The following is a 27,986-nucleotide window of genomic DNA, read 5'->3' on the forward strand; positions in this document are numbered from 1 at the left end:
TCGGTTGCTTGAAATCAGTGGGATCTCTTTCTGTCTACCCCCCCCCACCACCACCACCACAATGCTTGCAAAGTGCATCTGATGGCCAAAGTGTCCCTCTACATCTCTGTTACTCCTGCATTAACCCATTCCACGTTTTCTAGAAGGTTTATGTAACTGGCACTAATTTTGAATCTGATTAATGCTTAATCTGTTATTTGTTTCTGGATTATCTGTTACTCATGTTGTCCTAATCTTATAATGGACTGTAACAAGGCAGGATACAAATGTGATAAGGTCTTAGCAGTGCATCTGTTTAAGATAATGACATAGCACTTATACTTGGAGATCTCCACGGGGAACATCGCTAATAATAATTTGGAGAGACAGTGGCTATAATGATATGCAATTAAAACAAAAAATCTAAATTCTCATAAGGAACAAAGAGTTTTGGATCACACAATTCTTTTGCTGCTAAATAATTTGGTAATTTACCTACCTCATCATACTTTAATTGTCCTGTAGTGACAAACGCACACCAAATGCTATTAAAGAGTAATTGAGGTTTAATTTATGCCGGAACAGTGAAAGTTTGGCTACTGGTAACTAACAAAAAGTTGAGGCCACGGTGGTAACAAGACTGGAACATCTGGTTTATCTGTTTTTTGGCATGTCTTGCTATTACATAAAATTGGAAGTTTTGTTCTGTAACAGGCTATAAACAAAATGTACTCGGGCTAACTAACAGATGCAATTATAAGTCAGCAGCTAAATTCTCACATTATTTATATGAGAGTCTGTGATTTCTGAGATGGCACAATGAAAACAATATCAATTACACAAGGTTGGAAACTTGGGACATTGTTTCTCACTGAAGAGCCCTGACAAAATGCAGCAGGAGAAATGCCACCTCATTAGTGATGAGAGATTGGAACCATTGGTTTTAACTTTACTTGCAGGCCCAGACCGGCCATCTGGCCAGCCAGGAAAATGGCCAGTGGGCCACTGGATGATAGCATCACATGCGTACCCAATCTGCTACTATTGCGGCAGATCAGGTACTACAGAGTGAGGCTGATGACTGTTTATGCTGGTGGCCACGCTTACGTTACTTGGTGGCTGCTGGCCTTAAAGTGCGTCGTTATCCTCAGTCACTCCACTGATGGCTGTATACTTATACTATATTTCATACGGTATACTATAAAAAGGAAGGAAGACATGGATATGTAAGTGAAAAAAAATCAGCTTTTACTGTTTGATTTCATGTGGTTTCACAGGTGTGTGTAAAACTGGACAAACTGCTGAAATGTAAACATTTTCACATGAATTTATCATAATGACATCATGCAATTTTTTTTACACTGCATAAGAATTATCAGACAGGACAATAAAGATGTGCCAAAAAAAACAGACAGGGAGGAAATTACCTAATATTTCAATACTTCTTATTTGCACCACTTGACACTATATTTATCTGAATATTTGAAGCAAGAAAAGAATAAGTGTGGAGTGGTCATTTCACCGATAAGTACGCTATTAAATATGGAATCAAAATAGATTTTTTAAAGGATAGCTGTTGCCCAGAATAGATTTTTCCTGCCTGTGGCACAAATGCAAAGCTCATCTCACAATAAGCGATTCTGCATGAGTAGGCTCCTGGGCTGTCACATTTTGAAGTGTATTTTGACTTGATTATACTTACCTAGCTAGAGAATGTGAACGTTGATAAAACATACATAAAACAATCTTCATTTGAAAATAAGGCAATGTTTTGTAACTATAAAACGTCATTTTGTAAACTAAATGATTTGATGTTGAAGGATAATAGTTAAATATATAGAAAATCTTCGGAATATTCCATGAAAGGTAAGCATTGTACAATCAGAAAAAAGCTGATTCCGTGACATAGTGATAACATCTCTCAAGGAAAAACACTCAAGAGAAAATAATAAAGCATACACAGGTAATAAAAACAAATTAAACATTCTCTGTCTATTAAAATCACTCGAGGACCTTTAAACTATTATATTATATTATATTGCACAAAAATGTCGTTTTTGTTTGGTAACATTGCAGTAAAAGGCACTGTGCAGCTTTAAAACATGGATCATTGGGATATGACATCATATTCCACTCTAGGAAAGCAACCACGGAGAGGGCAATCGGTGGCACTGCCTTCAGTCAGGCCTAGGACAGCACAGGAGTTAAATACACCACTGTAAATACTATTTAGATTAATTAAATTATTAAAAATAAGACAGATCACCTTGCTGTACATGAATACCTATATTGCTAAGATATTCAACTCTGCCCTTCCAGCTCAGCGGACAGACACATTGTCTCTGGATAAACAAGCTATTGTATTTTTTTGTGTTTTACTACTTTTGATCATTCTGTTCTATTTTAGCAATTACGTTTGTAAGCAAAGGACAGGGCAATCTGAGTAGAGTTTTTGTTTGATGTGTTGATGTGATCGGAGTTCACAGAGGAATGCATACAGCTATACTAGTCTCAGGAGAACCAGGTAACTACGATTTGTTAGCCTTATTAAACAGCCTTTTCCCTTACATCCTACTATGTTTCACAAATTAGAAGGTCAGAGGCTTAGGAGAGAGGAGATGAATGGAACAGCGTCCCAGCATAAATTGTGAGGGAATTAAAATATATGTATGGGGTGGGAATATTGTTATCCTCAATGTAAGACAAGACTAAAGACTGTCTAAGGACCGAGTCTTTACAGCAGGAGAAATGGGCAGACTAGATGGTGGAATGGTTTTTATCCGTCATCAAATTCTTTCTTTGTGAGAATCCTAAAAACAGACAAGTTAATGTCGTGCTGGTCTATTGACATTGGGTTGTCTTTTTATCCTAAATAACACATGCTACAGTTTCAGCTATTTAACCTCTTTAGTACATGTCTATCACAACACTCCTATTTTCTGGGGTGGTCTACCACCCTCCTTGCTGTCGGTTTCTCGACCACACACTAATGTATTTCATCTTATTATACACATTATTATATCTAGCTTTTTATTACCCTGAACATGTGGCAGATCTAAAGAAACATCCCAATGTTATGAGAGATTATACAGTCCCACTACAATATACCCCTATAAATCCAAAATATGGCCCATATTAATTGGGAGTTTCCATTTCCCTTTATGTTGTGGCAGCTGCCGGATCAAGAATGTCAATATAGTATAAAAAGGGGTTAAAAGGTAGTTCTACACACAGGGTGTTGGAATCCTGCCAGTGATGTGCGTAATTACCTGAAGTCTGGTGATGGATGACTCTATATAAAACACTTTGACATTTTAGCATTTTTGTTACCAGGGGCCTTCTGTACATAAATATCAGTAGCGGCAGTGCTTATTATTTCAACAGGGGAAAAAATGTCTGTTTTGTAAAATCTGTAATCTGTTAGACACTAAAGCACTATTATGAGATAAGGTAAATATGAAAAGGGTAAAGTAATCCACTATATCTATATACAGTATAAATATACATATATATAGATATACTAATTTCGATTCTTTAATCTGAACAAATTGCCCTCTGAAAACATAACGTTGCCATCCTAGGAGTTCTGGCTTCAATAGTCTGGATGTTAGAGCAGCCGTGTCTATGCAAGACACCACTAAGGAGCCTAAGAAAAAATGGCAGCAAGTTGGCTTCCTCTCCAGTGCTGTTTTTGTTTTTAGTAAATGTAAAATTCTGAACTAGACAAGACGCAGTGGGAACTAGGAAATATTTCCCCAAAAAAATATCAAAACATAATTAGGTTCTACAAACAGAAAATAACACACAAGCCATATACATGGTCAAGCATTCATGGATTACTTATTTTATTCTTAAATCAACAATTTTATCTGAATGCCCGATTTAGATATTTGATTATTCATTCTATGTGCTAATTGCTCCACACAGGAAAGGAAGTCATTATTCCCTACAATCATGTTAATGTCTCATCATTTGCATAATAATTTTCAAGGCAAGTAAACCAACCCAAATTACCAACAAATGTCTTTTGTATTGCTTTGTATTTTTTTTTCTCAATTCTTGGCACATTTTCTTTCTTTTCTTTATTTTTTTTTGTGCCAAGTCATTTACAAAGGTTTGAAAAAGTTCCTTAAATCATGTTAGACATGCTCCTGATAAATGATTCTGTAACAGCCCACTGCCTTGCTAAGGTAGACATGCTCAACTATTGAAACAATGCTTCTTTATTCCAATTCTAATGCATAACTTATACAGTGTAAGTAAGTGGTTTTTTTACATATTTGATGGGCAAACAGAACACATACGGTTTTGCAAATAATATAGAGCATAGTTTCGGTCAAATTACAAACAGTAAGTCTTAAGTTTATTTCTGGAGAACGATTCCATCAAATGCTATATTCCATGGATTACTTTTTCTATGTATAATTTCCATATTGAATGCCTGGCCCCAGAGACGGGGGGGGGGCATAAGGTAACAGTAATTTTTACTACCAATTGGAAATATAGCATTATATTTTCTAGGTTGCTGGATAGATATTTACTGGAGTTCCATCAAGGTCCCAGATACACAACATTTGGAGGCTGGTGATAAAGAACAGAGACTTTACAATATGGTTCCCTAAATAGACTGTTCAGCTTAGTGTAAAAGATCTTGCATTAATGTACTAATAGTTATTGAATAAGTGTGCAGATTTGTGGTAACTTGTTATATAATATATGTTCAAGGCACTTTTATACATTTTCTCCCATTATTTAATCATGTAACTTGTTATATCTTATACTGTATGTTCAGGGAGCTTTTATAAAAAATTATTACATTATTTATTTAATTTCCCCATTTTATCCCCATTATTTAATCATGTAACTTGTAATATATTATATGTTCATGGAGTTTTTATACATTTTTTTCTCATTATTTATTTAATTTGCCCACCCCCCATTATTTAATTAATTTACTCAAATGTCCTTGTCAAAGAATGTTGCTCTCCCCTTAACAAAAACACTCCCCCAGAAGAGACAGAGCTCTCAGAAGCCTCTCTCTACTCCTTAAATGAAGAAAGCTTTATTATTATTATTATATTTTGCACACTATATAAATATATAAATAAATAAATATTATAATGGTATTATATTTAATTCTATAAAATAATATAGAATATATTTCAATGTTACAATGCATTTACCATGACATATTATTCATTTATCTAATTCTATTTTGGGTGCTTGCACAATATGGCGAGCCATGCATTTTTTTTTCAGGTGACTTGGTGAAGGGCAATATAAACAGAATTCTCTTCCGTCAATAAAACAGTTCACTTAGGGGCACTTTGAAGTGAATGATTTAATTTAGAAAATGATTTTAAAATGTGCTACCCAGCATCTAAGTAGCCAGGTAGTTGTGCATGGATGAGCCACCTAGATGATAAAAAGCCCCTCTGGGGCTGAAACATAAACCTATAAAAAATATTTTTTTATTGTCGGTAGGATGAAATGGAAGCATTTGTAATGGCATACTGCAGACTCATAATTCTTCTAACATTTATTAGGCATACAGCCTTAAACACATAAAACTCACAAAACATTATTCAATCATCCAAGCAATAGTTTCATGTTTCGTTTACTGTTCTATACTTTTGTTACTAGCAAAACCAAAAGCTTTAACGTGATGGCTACTAGATTATGTTCTCCCAAAAGATATATATTGATTTCTTTTTGTGGAAAACCATTGAAACAATGACAGAAATATAAAATACACAAAGCGCTCAAAGAATATAAATAAGAAATGTGCCTGCACATTACAGAAACACAAAATTGAATATTGACACATTGTGTGAGTCTATGGAGGTCTGGTGGCTCACATATTCACAGAAGAAGACGTAGACTCATATAATGTTAAATGAACTGTGTAGGGTCTCAAACAGCCCTAATGAAGACTGCATATTAAGTACTGTGTGTTTATTTTAATATACATTCTTTAACCTGTATGGAAAAAAATACATAACTCTAAGAGAAGCTGCAGCTCCAGAGCTGCAATGCATTTCCCCTCCACAGTCCTGTTTTCGTGCGCCTTTTGTCTGCTTTAAATTAATTTGAATGTGGGGTCTTGCTAGACCCCCTGGAACTTTAGAACGAGTAAGCATTGGAGCTGCTGACATGTGCCCGTTGGCAAACAGCAGATGTGTCCGGGCTGAGCACATCTCCTACAAGCTTAGGAGCTTTTGGGCAGGGAAAGAAGCCTTGGTATAGGAGGATTCTGCAAAATTGCTCAAAGTATTTGCAAGGGGAAGAAATTAAAAAGAGGGGGGCACATCTAAAATATGCATTGATGTGCACTCTTTTTAAGAGTGCCTTTCTTCAAATGTAGCCAGGTCTGCCTTAAAAATAGGTTAGTAAACCTTCATCCCCCCTGCTTCACTAGAATAAATGTTCTTTCAAAACCACTATGCACATCATTAACTCAGTTATAGACTAGCCATATCAAGTACTTCCAACTGGCTTAAGGAAAAGTCTCCCACCAGCCCCCCGAGCCACTAGATTACAGATATGTTTCCTATGACATAATTTAAAAAAATAATTAGTAAGTCACCAGAGATGTATTTTTCAACTCCTTATTAAAACGAGTAATAGCTCTGTGTTCAGTTTAATTACATTTTCAATGCCCCTGTGAAACATTTTTTTTCAATTAAATATTATTTCTTTTTTATATTTGCTACAAGGTCTGCGACTTTTCTAAGGTTCATTGCCATGGAAAGCATGAAATCTGTTCATTTCTTCACCAGACAAAAAAAAACCACAAATACAATTAAAAAAATGCTGGTGGCTGAAATGCTAATTAATTTCATAATTATAATTAATAGCTAGCGAGATATCTTATTAACAAATGTTTTTATTTTTACACTTTTTGCCCACCTTTTGAAAATCGGTAAAATTGCTGTGTCTGGATATGAGGCTGTGCAGCGGATAAATACGCCACTATATATTTATATAAATTAGGTTGTTTTAACTGAATATTATTAATATATCATTACAAATTCCTTGTGTACTATAACCAACAAATACCTGCATTGTAGATAGATAAATAGATAATAATGTCGCTAGAGCAGGGCCCTATTCTCATTTTGTGCCATTCATTTCAATTTTTTTATATTGCCATTTTTAACATTATTGGAATCTGTTGACGCTTTATAAATAAAATGTTATGTAACGCATTTGTATTATATTTGTAAGTGTTAACTTACTTTTTCCTTCTGTAATATGTGCCAATACATTTTTGAAAACGGTTATTTTTTCAGTACTTACCCCTGAAGAGCTTTTTCTCCAAACCAATCGCCTTTCCCAAGTGTGCGCAAGAATATCGGATCTCCATTGGGAGGTTCTTCTCGGGTGACATTTACCTGTTCAAAAGCCAATTTACAAAAGGGAACATTTACCCACCCATACAGATGCAAAAGCAGAAAACAGGCGTTACATACAGAGAATGAACTAAAACACGTGTCCATAAATGTGTAACTTCTTTATTTATTAGAAAAAAATACAAACAATACGAAAGGATCTATACCACCATATGGAATTACCATGTCACTCAAGCTATTGCCTATGGCTCTCTTAAAGTTTTGGGCTATGTATCATTGATACAGTCTCTTCTACTGTGAATTCATGGTGCCAAGAGTGATGGAGCCCTGACATTCTGCTTTAAATCCTAATCCGTCTCAGTTTTTGACTATTACAGATATCCCATAGAGCAAAGTAATTTGCTTCCTTGATCACTATAAGGTTATGAGATGAATGTCCACAGCTAAAATGTAACACTTAAAGAACCTCACAGGAGTTCTTCCAACCAATAAAATGTATACCATGTAGCAAAGAGTGTATAACCTTGTTACTTTGTGCCACAGATGGATTTATTGACCTCTGATTCACCATCCTTAGCTTTCTGAACATAAATCCATTGGACTGGAAAAAAGTGCTAGAGGCATTAATTATATGTAATAAACTGAAACCTTAAAGTGCTCCGAGGGTATATGTGATTGGCATTTCCAGTCCCTTAACGCATTATTATTGTTTCAAATAAAACTAGAACTTCAAGAGAATGAGCTGAAACTTACCTTCCCTTTGCTGATGATGAAGAAAGTGTCTCCTCGGGCACCTTGCCTGATAATATAATCCCCACATTCATAGTGTGTCTACAAAAAAGAGAGAGTGAAAACAAAATCATCTTATTATTAGCATTTGCCTTGTAGCCTGGCCATTGCCTACATAACTCCTTGGAGACACATTGTAATAGAAGTAGTGCACTTTAGCCAAACTTGGAAACTCTTCAAAATACATCCACAAATACAATCATCTCATGGTGAATACGATGTCAAGTGACAACGCTGAAACAAGCGATGTCTCATGCGATCTTGTATTTAGTGTTCATTCCTATCATTTTTCTGTGCCTGATAACTTTCCTAAGGAAACAAGTTCTCTCCTTGCTTTACCTGTTGCAAAAATGTAAGATGCTGCTCCACGTACTTAATTTAACACTTTTATAATTAAATATAGTATTAGAGTGTTAAGGTAAAATGGTAAAATCAGGAGAAATATTTTTTTCATATATAATCTTTAAGGGAATGCCTATGACAATGTCACACAAAAGCAGGCGAAGATAGGTTGTTTCCATAGAAACGTATCTGAAACGTTTCTGTGTTGTCTTTATGTGATTAAACCATCAGAGGAAATAATAAAATAATATATCTGCTAAGATTTATTTGGATAACATCACAAGGGGACAATAATTGGGAAGTCTTAGTAGAACAGAACCTTTACGTTGATCTCTACACATGTTGTTTGGTCATAAACTGTTACATGAGCTATATAAAAATTCTAGAGCAATACATGTCTCATAGGAGGGCACGTTATCATTATTAAATTAATTGTGCTCCGTCCAGGCGTCCAGAGACCACATAGTCAGATTCTCCCAGGGGCTCTATGCAGCCCGTACATCAAATCACACGCACGTCAACATGCATTGATCACTTTCCTCGGTCTCTTTTACAATGTCATTTAGAGCTGTAATAAAATGTAATAATCTTTCTTCCTTTTTAGAAGATCCTGAACTGATTCGGCTTTTGCGTTTCACTTTTAGTAACAAGTCTGTGATAGCAATTCAATGTGTACATGCTGTTTTGTCATTAATCACCTGAAATTATGATTATTGCTATTGACCCTGAGTTGTTATTGGTCGACACAATCGATCAGTATATTTCACTTTTGCTATGGATCATCTTTATCATTAGAAGTCATTTTTATTGGGACCTTTGATAGACAGTTGTCAAGCACATATTTTTTGTTTGCTAGCATTTCATTGTGTTGTTGGCATATGCTATTGCTTGATTGCTCATGCTCTTGGGTTTTAGTTACTACTACACAATGTCGATCTTAAATGACCATTTTTAGTAAATCATTTGATTTAATTATCACTATTACAGAACGGTAACTAGGGATCTTGGCGCCTGGGACAGGATCAGAGGAACCTTGTGGCATTTGCCCTTTGGAAGTTATGGTCTTATACTATTCATCTAGACCACCCACTGGCTTGATATCCCTGTGATGGTGCCTCTCGCATATACCACTGGAAATCTTCTTTCCCAGACATGCTCTCTGAAGCAGGACTCGCCCCTTAAAGTCCAGTAGAAGTAAGACAAGTTTACAAAATACCAGATTCTTTATCACTATATTTATTTTAGTCTACAACAGAGTGCATTATAAAGTACATGGTTCAAATTGTAACGTTTATCCCTCTTCTCAAGTAATTATGGACATCTGTTTTAAACTTTCTGTGATTAAAGTGTAAAACAGTAGTATGTATGCTCCTATATGCAGAAGTCTCTTTGTGAATGTTAACTTGCTAACTGTATACAATAACTTAGAGACTTTACACATAAGACAATAACAGAGGCAGCATATACCTTGACAAATATAACATGAAATTTTTATTACTGATATCGCTTAATTCTTTAAATATTGTGCTTTTTAAAACAGTTCTAGTCTTTCTATAAATGTTTTAGCTCTATATTTGTCAGTTGTGTGTGTTCCAACAGTCTACTGGATAAACACTACTCCCTATCATACTGTCTGTGGTAAACAATAGAACTGCTCAGTCTTAATCACACAGCCTGACATTCAGACCAATGAAAGTTTCTGGAGGAAATTATTTTTTTTTTATTTTTTTAATAAAAAATAAGTATTACGGCACTGTATTTGATGCTCAAGGAAAAATATATTGTTTTGCCAATGGGACTTCCCCTTTAAACAGCGAGAAGGACAATGCTGTTATTAGAAGGAACAGCCATAAAATTGTGGCTGATAAACATTCTTAGCAACATATTTTATTGATAGAGTAGAAAGGCTCTTAGCATCGTCGTAAAAAAGCACTATTAATTCTCCGTACGTTACAATTCCCCAGACTAACACACAGTCCCCATTTTAATTTGCAGGTTTATAGCAACGTGATGCCATTATTACTCTGGTGTAGAAATTCTTTTTACAATCATACCGCCATATACTTTGCCGGTGTTCTCAGCCCATTAAGTTTTAAAAAGAATGTTAGATTCAAAAGATGTGTTTATCAGAGCAGCAAACAATATAGGGAGGCAAGTATGGATTTCATTTGATAAGTAAATGATGATTCTATTACATTTTCCAGAAATGCCACCACAATACTGATTATATATTTAGCGGAATAACTTACACCCAGTGCGCACACATTGTTTTTATTCCTTGTAAATGGAACTGCATTACCCACTCAAACCACTAAACCATTGCTAAAACCCATTCAGATGTATGAATTTCAACATCTAATTAAATGTTGGTGGCCAACTCAATACACAAAATGCAATGGGTTCAAACTTATTTTTAAGCTTGGGTAAAAATGCCCATGTCTAAATGTTCATAGTGACACAAATAAGGCGTAGGTATTAAATCAAGTGAAAGGGCTATGGGTCAGGATCTTTGAAAGTATAGATGGTGATTTTTCTTAGAATGTTATAAACCATTTTGTAAAAGAACATGTTTTCATTGAGTGATGTCCATGGCTTGATACGTTTGGTAATTGTTGGTCGTGATAAACAATAGTTTATGAAGGCTTACTTTTTTTGTATAGACAGGCCTCAAAAAGAGCAGTACCACTCAACTTCAAGAGAGAATTTGGAAGTCAAATGATGTAAATTAAGCTCATTCATAGATAGTCATCCACCTGAAAGTCACAGCCGGTAAAATTATCTCTGTACTTGAAAGCAAAATCATGAGTGCAATATGAAAAGCATGTTTACTCCCTAGTGAGAAGATACCAGAAGAGGGAGGTAGAGGAATTGAGTTCTGTAGTTACTCATGGCTCAATGTATGCATTTACCTCCCAGGCATTGTTAAAATAAGCACAGTATATAGGAAGAGGAATCACAAACAGGGTGGTTTGCAATAACCACACACACATTATAGAGCCGCTGGAGACCCGAACAAAGTCCTGCTTTGCAAGTCCTTTTGTAATACGTGCAACAAATATATTAGAAGTACGGACACAATGATTTGATCTTATGCTACTACTGCATTAATGTGCGCAACTGTTTAACACGCATGTGCAACGACACATCTACAGATGACATATATATAATGGTTTATTAAAATAGGAAATCAAATTGTTGATGCCTTTTTAGTTTGACAAATTTTGGAAATTCATATGCACTTAGGCATTAATGGATTGTTTGCTTCAGTGGTGACTATTGTCAGGAAAAATGTCTTTCTCCCCACACCATGTGTTGTCTACATCCACCACACAGTCCGTTCCCACTGTTGTGTCTATTAAAATGTATTACCACAAGGTGTCATCCTGAGCCAATACGTGAACAGTGCTTCTCTTTAAGCATTTTCATTAATGTTGTTAATGTTGTTAAGGACGGAAGGCATCAATCAGTTTGGGGTAAATGCACTGTGTGCTGATTATGGGGTCTGCTCTCCACAGACATGGTGTATACTGAAATAACAGTTCGCAGTTCGCACTTCGCAGTATTTTACATGAACCTCTTTTAATTTTAAGCATTCAGCCAGCAGGCTTTAATGAACAGAATAAATGTTCTGCAAATGTCTATTTGAACAAAGTATTCCTTTTCTTTGTAATGATTTACCAATCCTCTTGACACTTTTAGGTTAAACGGATTTGAAAAAGAATGACATATATGCGAATGAGACCATATTTTGTCAAGTAGTTTATTTTATGTCTAACACTCAGGAGAAAGCTTTATCAGTGGATTTGCTAATTTGGGATATTTGACATCATTTAAAACATTTGCTAAGGAACAATGGTTAGGAAGATATAAGCATGTCTACATTGAGATATAAAATCAATTTTCATTCTTGTTGAAATGTGATAAATGGACAGGTTCAAAACTTTTTACAATTAAAAAAATAAGTGTTAATAAACTTAGAGAGGAAGTTCCCCTATCTACATTCTGATGTTATCCCAGCTGCTCTGAGAATCGACCATTTGCAGGACCGGACTGGGAAGCGGCCCTGGAAATATTTGGACAGCAGCCCCATATATTGTTTTGCGTGGTCAAGCTCATGTGCCCATATGCCATACCAGGGGCATAACTAGAGACCACAGGACCCTGGGGCACCCCACCTTCACAAGAATCATGTCCCACAGTGCCACCTTTGCCCCCAAACAGCTTGTCTTTACCATCCCTGCCCCTAATAGCCTGCCTGTCCCACCTATTCCCCTGAAGCAGCCTGCCTGTGCCACCTCTGCCCCTGGAACAGCCTGCCTGTGCCTCTGCTGCCTGCCTCTGCTCCCTTAGCAGCTTGTCTGTCACATTTCTGTCACTTAACACTTATGCAGTCATTCACTCATTCATTCACCTACTCATTCACTAATTCACCCACTCTCTCCCACTCCCCCTTACCTCATCTGCAGAGTTCTCTGGTCCAGGGGCCTCGTTGAGTGTGAGAGCTCCACAGCGGTAAGCTGTGGGCCCGTGTTAGGCAGCTGTTGGGCCGCATAGACATCTGTGCAGGCCCAGTGATGCCAGACCAGCCCTCAGTAGGCCAGCCATTTATAATGTTTAATAGATGAAAAGCAACACAACCGCTATCTTGTGTTTCATAACTACTTCACATTTATCCATCAGTATAACCCAAATTGTATAATTTAATAAAGTTGACATTATATATTGTCAGCATTTTTTATGGAACGTTCACTTTAAGGATTCTAAAAGAACACACAGACTGTTCTATTAGTAAAGTATTGCTGGAGCCTCCATAAAATGTATGCAATACTTTGAAATGCTCCAGTATTGTCTTAAAAGTCATGTATCACAGCTGTGGCTGGCTAGAAATTTTATTGAAATAGAATTGGTTTTATGTGCCAACAGCAGTCTTTTATATTATGTTTTCCTTTTATTCTTCTCACAGCTTAGAGAGACCTTTTCTCTATATGCTTAATAGCAAATATAAATCATGTAAGGTTTCCAAAAGAAGAGAAAAAAGATTGTATGGTTGTTTAAACAGAAATTGTCTGCCTGTAAGCCATTGCTTACATTAAAAGACTCCCAAGTTATCAACCACTGTAATACAATATAAAATACGTCTCCAGGTCAAAAAGTTGAGTTTATGTTTGAGTAAGTGAAAGATGAAGGGTTTGATAAGTGTCTTGAAGCAGTGATTATATAACAATTTTAACTGAAGAATCCTTAAGTGATTGGCTAACAATAAAGTAATAAAAAAATACGTGTATAGAAAAGATAAAACTAAAAAAGTAATGTACTCAGTTCTTGGGATACATACCATTTTTAATCACTTATTACTACGGTTTTATTCACCCCCTAACTATAAACTGTGTTTAGACTTCAGGACTTCGGTTCTACAAAAATACACATTTAACAAAGGCCTAAAGAGAGGGGCAGCTCTCCTTTCCCAGCAGCCATACAGATTTGTGATATTGGTAACTTTGGTTAAAGTTTACTGAATTGTTTTAAAACTTTTTTTCACAGGTATATGTTTAACATGGGGCCATGTGTGTCCACCAGGAAACTGCACATATGTCATTTATTTTAATCTCCATTCAGGCCCTGGAACAGGTATAGACTATGTTAACCCTTTCAATGTATAGGGTATCAGCAACATATTTCTTTATCTACCATCCTATTAATATAATCACCATACTGCATAGGTTTCAAGTATTTTCACCATCTCGTGGCTAGTAAAGAATTAGTAGGATAAAAAGCTGTTCTTTACTTGTCCCTCACTGGCAAAACATTACTTTGCCTTCAATATACTTTGGGATCACATACTGCATTTAAAAATGTGATGTAGGATATGAAATATGTTCTTCCTGCTCTCAACCACTCAAGCACTTGAATAAATAGAAAACTTTGCCCTTGGAATGGTGTACATATTACATCTTAAAAACAGATTTCAAGGGTACATAACGAAAACACACATGCCAGAATATTTTTAACTTTCAATTCATAAATGTCTAGTCCATAAATGACAGTATTGCACAAAAATATTCTCTCACGTTGCAAGCAAGGCATCACGTGTGCTGTAATGCTCAAGTCCATGGAACAGCTTCTACAAAGTTTTCTTTTTGTCATTTTGAAAGGTTATCAGATAATAGCAGTAGCAGCTGTAATGATCCTAACTGTCCATTCTAGTGAAAGTCAATTGTGTCTACCTGTTTGCAGGGCGCCTGTGGCGTTACAGGCACGGTAACTATTACAGGTTACTTTGGGATGCTGACGCCTGCTATTGAGCAGGATAGTTTAACCGGCAGGGGAGACTGTCAACTGTGCAAAGTGTTGAGTAAATCGCTACAAGAATATTGACCAAATACGCTCTGTGTCACTACGCTGGAAATCTAATAAGGCTTGCTGGAAAAGATAAACAGAAAAGCAAACGGATATCATCGTGGTGAGGAATGCACTCACTTGAAATGGGTATATTAACCCCTTAATGACAAAGCCCGTATGTGTACGGGCTCAAAATCCATTGTTTCCAATGGGTTTAGGGACCGCCCATTGTCCTTAAGGGGTTAAAGGGTGAATTAAAATGGAATAATATTTTTCTACTAGGATAAGTTGTTCCATGAGCACTGGTGTAACACTGAGGTCCCCACATTGCAAGGGGGGTCCTGTCCAGTCGGACACCCAACACCAGCTCCTCCAACTCTCCCCAGCCCGTGCATAAAGTTACGTCAGGCTCCCTCAGTCCCACCACGCCGATTCTGAGTGGCAGGATAGGGCGTTGTTTACCCTTTAAGAACGCTAAAAAATATAAGAAACAGGATTTGGGAAAGTGACATGTCCTCTTCAACTTGTTGAGATAAAATATGAAATAAATAAGCTTTTTTCTTTACAAGTAGATATGATATTTTTATACTCATATGTGCCTTGCTTAAAAAAAACAAATAGGTCTCCTAGGAATGAGTTCATTTCAAACAGGGACTGATTTACATTATTTGAATAAATAAGAATACTGAACTCCCACGAGCTGGACAAAAGAAAACAAATCTAGCCTTGGGAAGAAAAACTAACATAACAGGCAATCCATTTAAAGAAAAATGGTACTTTGAAGTCACATTTTTCCCATGAGTTGGTTGAGGAAGCAAACCAGTGGATCAAATTACTTTTAAAATAAAAATAATACTCTAAGAGCCTTTTAAATAAAAGTATTTAACCTCTGTCAATGCAAATATTAATCTTTGTGTACCTTGAAAAATGCTAAATATTTTCAAGAAAAAAATAATTAAAAAAACAGTGCTGGAAATATTGAGGCCTGGAGTTGTGCACCATAGTCTTAGGCCTCATCCTATGTTGTTTTTTTGTATTATCCAATGTAAGCATAACTGAGAATTCTCCAGGTTTCACTATAGGCCTCCGTGTGGAGTCCTGATCGACAGGGCTCTGGGTCAGTTTCTTCAAGCAGAGGAGCTTTATGTGGCCACAAAGGTTGTGTGTGGTTAGCCCTGCCCCATGCATCGCTAGCCCATCACCACGTAAAGGGCAGACTAGATGGGCCAAATTGTTGTTATCTGCTGCCAACTTCTATATTTCTCTCCTCTAGAACATTAAGAGCTCTGGGTACCCTACCTTAGGAGTATATCAGAAAGTTTAACCCTTTTGTGACTGACACTCCCCTTTGTGACATACCCCTAAGTGACAGGATCTTTTTTTGCCATTTTTAGCATATCAGTGTTCAACCATCATTCCCTTTTTCCATGTTAAGTGTACCTACAAAAATAATATTTTAAGGACAGATAGGGCTCTCCCTTCCTGTTTTTTTTTTGTCTTTCACAAAAAATCCTTCACATTTTGATTCCTCTCAGGAGGGGAAAGTATGCTGACTGCAGTACCTGTGATCAGAGGTTTCAGGAATTTATAGGACATAATAATACATACTAAGATCATGAAGCGGTTAAGCCACAGTGATGAGCCACCACCTACGTTTCCTTGCTATTATATATATAAACCACATGCTGCAATAAGTATGGATATAAAAAGTGATTCTTGAGTTTGATAGGTGGTCTTATCATGGCAGCTATTTATGAAATGTCCTGCTCACTGGACCATTCTATTGGTTGCTATGGTTATAAAATCACTTTTCACAATGACGAGTAATGGCCAACATTTCTATAAACAGTTTTTTTAAGCCTTACGATATGCTGCCTGACCCATTGGAATCTATGAAAATTCAATAATCACGCATAAGAGGGTTGGTTCAGCCCTGAGCAAAAAAATTTTTTTTATTCTTACCTCTTCAAGTACGTCAGCAAGTTTACTAAGTATTTCTTCAGGGAGGCTCTGGAATGTAGGGACACTGCAAAAAAAATAAATATAATATTTATAATCATATAAAAATTTGTCTTACTTCATTGTTAATGATATATGTTCAAAAGTTGTCAAATTGAATTACTAAATGTCTAATTTTTATACATTTTACTATGATAAAGTGCACTGTATCTTTTGTTAGTGCCTGCTGAACAGGGCAAATATAAATGTTTTGACTATTCTCAAAGTTCTAAAATTCCTTGGACAAAATATTACTTAAGAAATTGAGAATGACGAGGATAAATCAGTCAAAGCAATTCTATTACTGTCAGTTAGTTATAGCATTGAGATGCTGATTTGCAGACAATCGTCAAGTTTTAGCGTCTTTTTATACCCAAAACATTTCAGTGTGGAAAGGATAAGTAAAATGTTTATATTTAACCAATTCCTGAAAATGGATACAACACCTAATAATATGTAATAGCTCCTTGAAGAAGCCATAAAGACTGAAAATCACTGGATAGTAATGTTTAATAATAGTGGTTAGGACATGTAGTAATAATTACTCCGTTGATGTGAAATGGAGCAAATCAGAAGAAAATACAAAATTCCTAAAAATATAATTTCAACATATTTACATATTCTATGGTGGTTTAATTAATTTAAAAGATGAACAAAGTAAGAATTTGTAGTCATGAAGATGGAATATTTAGTTGAATTTATACCTTTTATTGGCCCAACATAGAAAAAGATCTCAAAATAAATCTAGTTAGTACATCTTGTGTATACAAGCCTTTCCCAGAGAGAGAGATGTCGGACATGCTGCCTCTTTTCGCTTACATTTGTGATTTTGCGTTAAACTAATTTTCTGATGTTGGATGAAAAGGCCTGTCAAGTGTTTCCACACCCAACTCATCCAAACATGTATTCCCCATCAAATAGTGTTTTGTTTTGTTTTAATTGTTATTCGGTATATGGTAAATATATTATTTAAGTAAAATTCGTTATGGTCAAGATAAGTGCTGTAGATGAATGTAGGATAAGATGCCAAAAATCTATTTCTTTGTCGCATAATTAAATTGGTAGAATAAGTTATGCGGAACATGTGTCAACAACAATTAACCAATCATAATATTTAATATCATTACAATTGAATGTCGAATTTGTACAAAATCCATGACTTCCTAACATTAGATGTACCTTACATCTTTGTTGGTGAAAAATGGTCATTATTGATACATGGTTGCATACCCAGCCAACTTTAGATTAAACATTATCAGTTTCCTGCTACAATTAAATTTCCCATTGGGAATGGTCGAGTTGTATAATTATTCTCATGTTATCTGCTGAGAAAACAAGTTAACAAGAAATATGATGGGAACAAAATGCATTTATGGAATGAGTTTCTATGGCAGAGCAGCTGCATGTAAGCCTCACATCACCAAGTACAATGCCAAGCGTTGGATCAAGTGGTGTAAAGCACGCCGCCACTGGACTCTGGAGCAGGGCAAACGTGTTCTGTGTTGCAGTCTGATGGGCAAGTCTGGGTTTGGCGGATGCCAGGAGAATGTTACCTGCCTGACTTCATTGAGCCAACTGTAAAGTTTGGTGGAGTAGGGATAAAGGTGTTTGGGCCTCTTACTTCCAGGAAAGGGAAATCTTAATTCTTCAGCATACCAAGACATTTTGGACAATCTCCGGGGAAGAAGATAGGATAGGCAATTGTAATGGTTAATATACAACTGTATCTCATGCAGTATCTTGTTTTCCCTTAAAAATACTTATAACCAAGCATTGATTCTCAGTTAAATTGCTTCTCCAGTCATACTATTCATAATTAAAGTTTTTTATTAAAGAAAATAAACTAAACAATGAAAAATTTAAGAAAACAAATTTTTCATGAATACTAAACTGAATGTTTAGCCATAAAGATGGAGTTTTTAGTTGAATTTGATACACTTTATTGGCCTAACATAAGAAAAGATGAACTCAGAGGTCTTAAAAGTTTATGTGATTGTAGCATTTCCTATGTTGGCCTAATAAAGGGAAACAACTTCAAGTAAATACTGCAGCTTCTCTTGGTCCAGTATGGCTAGATCAATTTTCCTTATCTATAAAGAACACAAACCAGTGAAACGTATCAAATTGCGAAATGAATAGTTTAGTATTAGGAATAGGTAGACAATTTAATATATTCAGGAATAGTCCTAGTCCTGGTTTAGTGGCAAGTTCCAATAGATTTATGTTAGCACGAGACACAAGAGAGAGAAGACAAGTGCTTATGATCAGGTGATTTACAGGAATGAATCATGTCAATCTCTGTGACCTAAATTACTATTAATATGATAAATATCAAATAAGTGTCATACAGGTATAAAACACTCTTCAAGTTTTATTTGGATAAAGCACACAGAAGCTTTAGTTGAATCATTTTTGCATTTAGCTCTATTCTAGGGAAGGTGAATGGTATTCCAAGGATGGGAAACGTAACAGCAACATGCTTTTAGTCAGATATTAACTTCCTCTTCTCCTAATGGGAAGTCTGAATACATATCAAGGTAGTCTCACATGTTACTGGATATGCCAGTTTGGGTTGAAAAGTATTGCAGTACAAGGTGGAGCCGAAATGGGTAAAATGACTCCTCTTGATTGTACACGGCTAAATAGACCAGCACCTGCGTCTGACTTGTGATGTACCACCAGCTGACTTGTCCACCTCTATCACAATCCATCAATGATGTGTTAAAACTCACCTAATACTATGTAAAATGAATAAGACTATATGACATGCTGAATGACAATCTGTCATCCTAACCATTAGTCGACTGGACAGGGGAATACTTCTAGATCATTCCAGCTGCAAGAAACTAGCCAAGCAAAATAATAACCAAGTTACCTAAATCTGAGTACTAAATGAACACGAAAGATAATACATTACATATATATCCCAAAGCATTTTATTCAAACATAAAGAGACATTTCAAGATCCTTGACTATACAACCTTTTCAAATCTCATGCCTATTTTTCTTTTTAAACTCCTCACCAGCTCTGCAGTTACCTAAATAATAAATTATTGTAAATGACAGCATGAATGCAGAAACCCACACATACAGCTAGAAATTAAAATCATGCCAAAATGATTCTTTGTGTAAGCAGGTGTGCCAAAAAAGAAAAGAGATAGATGTTTCAGCCTGCCATTTTCAATGTATGTCTTTTTACACCTTGAGTGTCATTAAAAATCCTCACGTTGTGATTTCTGGATTTAATCCTAAAACTGAGTTCTGAATGGGTACAGGATGAGTTTTCTTCTTGCAACAGATGTAGTGCAATAATTAAAACTGTTCAAATTGCTTATCTATTACCATAAAATAATCATAAGTCCATATGTGTCTTTTTTTTGCGCATTAAAAATAACCAAAAATCCTGGTTTCATTGAAATTGTGAATTATCACAGAAAAAAAATTATAATGCCTCAAAATGGGCTAGTCAGACAGGATTTGTATGAAAACAAAAGCAAAGAAGCAGAAATATATACAGAGTAAGAATCTGTGTTATAAACTCGTGCTGACAGATCATTTGTCTAGGCACCAAGGAGTCGATGGATGGAAATTGGTTCAATAATCCTCTTCTAGAGCCTCTCAAAATGTAATAATGTTGCATATGAAACACTAATGATACTTCTGCATCGTCATACTATGCTTAAAGGGATAGTGTTGCCTAAAACAAAAATAGCTTTTTCTGCCTGTAAAAACCTTTCCTGACACTAACCCTAGTGCACGACTCCTGTACTCAAAGGCTGCAAACAGGCTGGGACGTCTGAGATGACTGCTCAAGCTGTAAGGTCAAAATATTGTGGCCTACTTGAACCTCTCTAGGGATGCAGTTGTGTACAACTGTACTAATACAGCCAGGCCCGGACTGGCCATCGGGCACACCGGGCATTTGCCCGGTGGGCCGGGCCACGGCAGGGCCGCACTGACTTAGGGGCTGATGGAGCTGCAGCTCCAGGCCCCTACCCTACCTACGGCCGCATTAACGCAGGGCATAAGGGGCACCTGCCCCTTAAGCCCGCCGCAACTGCGACCGGGTCCGCCACTCTAAGGGGCCAGGAAGTCCCCACCAAGGCCGGCCTTACGGGTCTGCGGCCGCACAGGGTTTAAATTAAAACATCGGGGTTTTTTTTTAACTTTATTTAACATCCTCCATGTTAAATAAAGTTTTTTTAAGTTGAAAAAAAAAAACCCCGATGGTTTAATTTAAACCCTGTACGGCCGCAGACCCCTAAGGCCGGCCCTGGTGGGGGCTTCCCGGCCCCTTAGGGCAGGGCCGACCTTTGGGGTGTGCGACCACCCTCCAGGGGGGCGGCGGCGGCGGCGGGGGGCGGTCCGCACTGGGTGCCGCCAACTTGCGGCACCCGGCACCCCTCCAGAGACGGACAGTAATGTCCGCCGCTGGAGGAGCAGGCTCGCAAGGGAGCGGTATCGGAGGTCTTTGAGAGACCTCCGGTTCCCTTGAGTGATTTTAAGCCGGGTTCAACCCGGCTTAAAATCACTCAAGGGAGCCGGAGGTCTGTTAAAGACCTCCGATACCGCTCCCTTGTGATCCGCGCGGCAACAGCTGCTGTGCGCACAGCACTGAAGCCGCGCCCTCTGACCCGGAAGAAGACAGAGAAGACAGAAGAACTGAAGAAGCTGAAAGAAGAAAGGAACTGAAGAAGCTGAAAGAAGAAAGGAAAGGTAGGAAAGCATTAAGTGAGAGTGAATTGGTGTATATGTGTGGATTGGTGTATATGTGTGGATTGGTGTATATGTGTGGATTGGTGTATATGTGTGGATTGGTGTATATGTGTGGATTGGTGTATATGTGTGGATTGATATACGTGTGGATTAGTGTGTGTGTGGATTGGTATATATGTGAGGATTGGTGTATATGTGTGGATTGGTATATATGTGTGGATTGGTATATATGTGTGGATTGGTATATATGTGTGGATTGGTATATATGTGAGGATTGGTGTATATGTGTGGATTGGTATATATGTGTGTGGATTGATATACGTGTGGATTAGTGTGTGTGGATTGGTATATATGTGTGGATTGGTATATATGTGTGGATTGGTATATATGTGTGGATTGGGATTTATGTGTGGATTGGGATTTATGTGTGGATTGGGATTTATGTGTGGATTGGGATTTATGTGTGGATTGGGATTTATGTGTGGATTGGTATATATGTGTGGATTGGTATATATGTGTGGATTGGTGTATATATGTGTGGATTGGTGTATATATGTGTGGATTGGTGTATGTGTGTGGATTGGTATATATGTGTGGATTGGTATATATGTGTGGATTGGTGTATATGTGTGTGGATTGGTATATGTGTGGATTGGTAAATGCGTGAGAGTGATGGGTGTTATGCTGTACCATTTCCAATGTCTTTTTTCATGATCTAATTATGCTCTAAAAGTACATCATAACTCCCATCACTCTATACTGTTCCATACAGTGGCAGAGCTGGGAGACAGAGGCCTTGCACCCCTACCACAGGACTCCTGAAAGGTAAGTGAACTTCAAAGAGGGAGAGGGTAGATAGTTAGGAGGGGGTAGTTGCGGCGGGCTTAAGGGGCTCTGCGTTAATGCGGCCATATAGTACCAGTCAGTCCGGTCCTGAGTGGGCCTATTTTAAGGTGGGGGCCTGGAGCTGCAGCTCCATTAGCCCCTAAGTCAATCCTGCCCTGCCACAGGCGCGGTCGCAGTTGCTGCTTGCTTCGGCAACAAGGTAAGTAGGGTGAGGGGGGTGGGTGCAGTGAGAAGGGGCAGAGGGGGGTTAGATAGTGAGAAAGGGGGAGGGGATAGATAAAGGCGCTACATATTGAGAAGTGGGGAAGGGGGTTACATAGTGAAAAGGGGCAGATAAGATGAAGAGAGGGGGTAGTGTGAATGCGTATGAGAATGAATGAATGAATAAATGTGTGGATGAATTGTGTGAATGCGTATGACAATTAATGAATTCATGTGAGGATGAATTGCTTGAATGATTTGTGAGACTGCATTAATGAATGTGTTAATGATTTGTGTGAATGATTAAATGCAAAGGTGGTACATGAAGGGTGGGCTTTAACAATAAATAAATAAATAAATAAATATGGGCTGCTCAGGCTTAAATGCCCGGGCCTATTTTTTGTCCCAGTCCGGGCCTGAATACAGCTGATTAGAAACACCTATGGTCGGGACCGGGCTTTGGATCACATGGCGGCCCTGGCACACTAAGGCCATGGCTGTGTACTGATGACTGCATGTTATGTTTTTATACTCGTGCAGCATGACAGACACACACTGAATCGCTCAATCTGGAGCGGTTTATTGGATTGCACAAGATCCACGGAGCGGCAGTCCATGGGCTGCATAACAGGGAGTCATTTGTCCTATAACAAGGCACCCTGTATGGCCCCTGCTCAATTGGGCCAATTAAAAATGAGATCTCTTAGATCACACAGTCTCCCTAGTTAGCTCCCAACCGACACTGCGCACCCTTAAAAGGCTGAACACCATAGTATGATGTCATATACCAGTGCTTGGAAGAAGGATTGAGTTGCAGAGGGGGCAGCTGATGATGTTGTCCTGACATAGGCCTAAGACACCTCCAAAGGCTACTATGCTAGTCGGCCAGTGGGTCCTTCCACTTCGTGGGTCCTTTCACTTTACGTCAGGTATGATAAAAAAAATATGTAAAACAATATGATCCACACAAATATATCAAGCATTTTATATTAAGATACGCATTGTACTAAACTTGACTTGACTCCAATACCCTAACCCCACAGAGAACTACTGGACAAAACCAACATGTCACATCCGGACATTTCACCCATGCCAAAAACATATTGTTTTTTTTTATTTAAAACAACTTTAACTTACTGTAATTATTTTAAAGCAATTATGCTTCTTTTGACATTACACAGAATTCAGTTGCTAATTTTCATTAAAAACCTTCTGTTCATGAGTCACACTTTGACCATGCGGTAGCTGCATTCATACAAATGTCAAAAGTCACAGTAATTTCCAAGGGTAACGAACAATAGTAATAGCACTGGCATTTCTTCTTCCCTTGTATGATCGTGACTTCAAGGAAGCAGGGAAGGATGCTCCATCAGTGCTCTCTAAAAGCTATTCTGCTTGACTTAGAAAAAACAGACACCAAGCATTGAAAAGTGTTTTTTTCCCCCCTTGTGTAACATGCTCTTATTTTTATACATTTATTTCTCATGAACCTAACTCGTCAAAAATGGAAAATACATCAATGTTTTAAATCCTTTGTGTATTTAAAGTTCTTTTTAAAAACCGGTATTGCCATTTGTAAATTAAGCTACCTTGCTTGGTTATAGGACCAATATATGCTAGATCAATTATATTATATTTTCTTTTATTAGTATACAGCTGTTTATTCAGATCCATATACATGTTTATAGCCAATATCATTTTTTAAATGTTAAAATATAAAAATGTTAAATTTATTTGACCCTCCTAGCTTCTTGGTTTCTGTAAGTTGAAATAGTTATGTTATGAACGTCTTGTTATGTTCTGATTACACATTGTGCAGTGCTATCGAACATGATGGCACTATATACTGTAAATCACTAAATAATAATGTAGGAGGAAGTAAAGATATTGGAAAAATGAAAGTTGCCCTGTCTCAGATATTATTATAGAAGAAAAAATAAATAAAAATAATTAAATTATTGTTTATTTAACTATATAACAATGCACCTGCCATGGTTCTCATTTTGATTGTGCAGATTGTGAACAAAATAGTCAGGCATATGTTCATGAATGAGCTGGTGAATATGAGGAAAACTAGCCCTTACCCTGATTATGGCCTGTGTATGCTTAAAAAACAATGTAAATGTTAAAAAAGAACTATGTAAGGTACGTTTCCCATCTACAGCACTATGAGGCTTCATTCTTCTTTCTTCACACACACTGTCTATGTATTGCAGAAATACAACATTGTCACACTAGGGTCCAAGATCCCTTTGATACAAACTCATACAAGAAAAAAATACAACCTGTAGGTATACATTTGAAACCCAATACAATATCACCATATTGATGTAAAAAAGTTTTGCATGGATATGTGAGTAGTAATTACAGTATATGGGTGTAAATGACAGCTATGTAATTAAATGAAAAAGGTAAATATAAATTAATAATATATAATAACAATAGCGCAATACATAAATAACTGCAATAAGGATATCTGAATAAGTAAGGAAAACTTGACAAGGCAAAAATGCATTAAATAGCTTTATTCAATCAGTGCCAGTATTGTAAGGGTTATTTTTAAACCCATTTGTAATGTGTTGGAATCTTTTCACCATCATTCCTTTAGCTTAGGGTCTGTGTGACAGTCTTCATTGGTGAAACCCCTCTTGTAATCTACATGGATACATTTGTATCGGATTGCGCAATTTAAAAAGTTTAAGTAGCAATTTTGTAGCAACACTGGCAGAACAGAAAACAATTAAGATATTGGGACTAAGTGGGAAGTTAAACAAGTTATGACAATAGAACGGGTTGAAAAACCTTTTCAATACTGGCACCTTTGAAAACCTGTTTTCATTTTTTACTATAATTGTACGTATTATTATTACTAATAGTAGTAGTAGTAGTAGTAGTAGTAGTAGTAGTAGTAGTAGTACTAACTAATAAATTAAATGATATAATTATGCATTGCACTACTTAGTTTATGTAATGCAGCCACATATTAAATTTCAGCAGGCATTAAATGGCTTAATTTCTCTGTGACAAAGTGTTTTTAGTCTTCTGTGCTCAGTGTTAGTTTGTCATTGTCTAGAGTTTAAACCTGTTAACAAATTTTTATACTTGATTTTTGGTTGTGTAAAAAATTCAATTAAAATGTATGAATTTTACATGCTTAAATACAGTTATTTCCATCAGCTTTCTTTGGTTGAATTTTTAGCGTTTGTTGTATAGACTCTACCCTAAGGATTTTATTTTAGACAGTTCATTGAATAGCAAACCATGAATTGGTTTTGGCCGCTATGCATCTAACCCATTTGGCTGTGCTTGCTCTAGAGGTTAAACTTCCCAGCCTTCCCCAAAGACACCATATATTGTTAACAAATATTGCTACATCACATTTTGAACCCCAGTATTCATTTAATACGGGGTAGCAAATTCAAATATAGTAGCAAATATACAATATCATGGGAGATGGCACATTGATAAACGTTTGTTAAAGCAATGTAAAATATATTGGAAAATATTGTTTATATAAACCAAATCCTTAACTGCAGACACCTATATTTTTAGAAATGGCAGCAGACATTGGCCAAGGTCATAAACTAATTTTCCATTTGTTAATCAATAGTCCTAAAGATAGGTCATGCAGCGTGCCAGACAAGGACAAGGAGACATCTTAATCAATGAATGAAACATTTAAATGTTTCAGTGTCTCTGATAAATGACAATCTTTAATACTTGTTATTATGTTTCTTATTTTTATTTGTGTTATTTTATAACCTTTTTACTTTAAGAATATATATGAGAATATATATATTCAAATATGAGATTTATAATCGGCTAATTCTATTTGATATTTGTATTGCGCATATTTGTAAAATTCCCATAATCAAGAATACGATGAGATAATATTAAGTCAGTATCACACATTAAATGCCTACACACTGGCACTGGGTTTAACACGGAATCCATTAGCCAGACATAGAGACCTACGGTAACTGGGACTGAGTGATTTTTTTTTACCAAAGAAAATAAAAGAGAGCTCTCTAGAGCGTGATATGCAACTGATTCCTTCAACAAATTTCAGTGCAAACGATGTCAATGGTAGCATTTGCAGTGTAAGTGAATGTAAACCATCCAAAGAGCATTGCGTGGTGAAATTTAAGGCTTATCGTAGTTCAGCTTGGGCAGAGATAATCTCTGCACCTGTCCTATAGAATCGTATTCTCTGGCTGGCATAGTCTATAGGGTGGAATGCATTTCCTCCATTCCAAATGGTTATTATGTCAATACGGTACTAGGTTACCCAATTATGAGCGACTCCTCATTTGTTGCATAGATATCCCATGCACAATAAGGTGTAATGTGTGCTCAGAAGAACCTATCAATCTCCGTGAACATTGTATGGAAAGGTGGTGTCTTTATAACACTACAAGATTGTACTTAATACTAGAAGGAAATCTGGTGAGACTCTGCTATAAATTAGCTGTGTGTACTATGCCTTGTCTATGTAGAAAAGGTATGATCCCCACCAACTCATATATAAAAGTGCAAAATATACTCAGAGTGTAATAGTGTAAATGTGTCCATTATGTTATTGGGCTCCCATTTTGGACACATTTACACTATGCCTTGTCTATATTCAAAGTGATAAAAGCACCTATACTAATAAAGTGAAGATATAAGTAAAAGGGAAGCAAGTTTAAAAGAACTTTGCCTTCATGTTTCTAAACCGATAATCCTTGTCATGGCATTTAGTTTTCCATTCATTCATTCGACAACGGAATAGATACCATAGCATTGTGTGTTACTTTCCTCTGACAGATCAACCCGCCCCATTCTTTTGAAAGGCAATTTGAAGAGATTTTTATACTTATTCATAATTCTGTCTATAAACCTCCAAAATTACAATGTGCAAAACCGAGATAAAATCCTTACCTCAAACCTCCATTACAATGACAAAGCGAGATTGCTTTGTTTTGACAACTATTGAAGAGAAATGACTCGATTGACCATTAAAGAAGCTTTTACATCACATAATGTCGTTTACGGCTAATGCTTTGTTAACCTTCATCTGCTTTCTGACACATCCACGTTTTATAAATATTTAAGCATATTTTAGCATGAGGAGGGATGTGTTCGTAAAATTGAAATATATTTTCTGCCCTTCGTCAGGTAAGTGGATAAAGACCTTCCTCCAACTATAAAAACAATCTTTAATGGCCAAAAGATGGCTATGTTAAAGATCGTAACCACTAAACCCTTCTCCTCTGCTGAACTTAACCTTTTAATAACTAAATGCAATAATACAAATTTGTTGGTAATGTTAAATACCCAAACCCGCCACACAAATAATTCTTTAATCATGCAAAATTGTTCTTCATTCAGAATCTTTAAAAGACACGTCATGTGACATAAACGCAGCCACTGTAGGGTGTTGCC

At 36.7% G+C, this 27,986-nt stretch overlaps 1 protein-coding gene across 2 annotated transcripts in view; it reads right to left on the reverse strand.

The window, feature by feature from the left end:
• PRKG1 (protein kinase cGMP-dependent 1) overlaps positions 1-27,986 on the reverse strand; it is a 374,618-nt gene that overhangs the window by 47,053 nt on the left and 299,579 nt on the right. For both annotated transcript variants that reach the window (XM_053451150.1, XM_053451149.1), the window contains exons 5-7: positions 16,764-16,827; positions 8,085-8,162; positions 7,279-7,373 (exon numbers count right to left, since the gene is read on the reverse strand). In XM_053451150.1, coding sequence (XP_053307125.1) covers positions 7,279-7,373; positions 8,085-8,162; positions 16,764-16,827 — 237 coding nt within the window. The remainder of the gene's footprint in view (positions 1-7,278; positions 7,374-8,084; positions 8,163-16,763; positions 16,828-27,986) is intronic.

Source organism: Spea bombifrons, chromosome 11, assembly GCF_027358695.1.
Source record: "Spea bombifrons isolate aSpeBom1 chromosome 11, aSpeBom1.2.pri, whole genome shotgun sequence".
In the NCBI taxonomy this organism is placed as follows: domain Eukaryota; kingdom Metazoa; phylum Chordata; class Amphibia; order Anura; family Pelobatidae; genus Spea; species Spea bombifrons.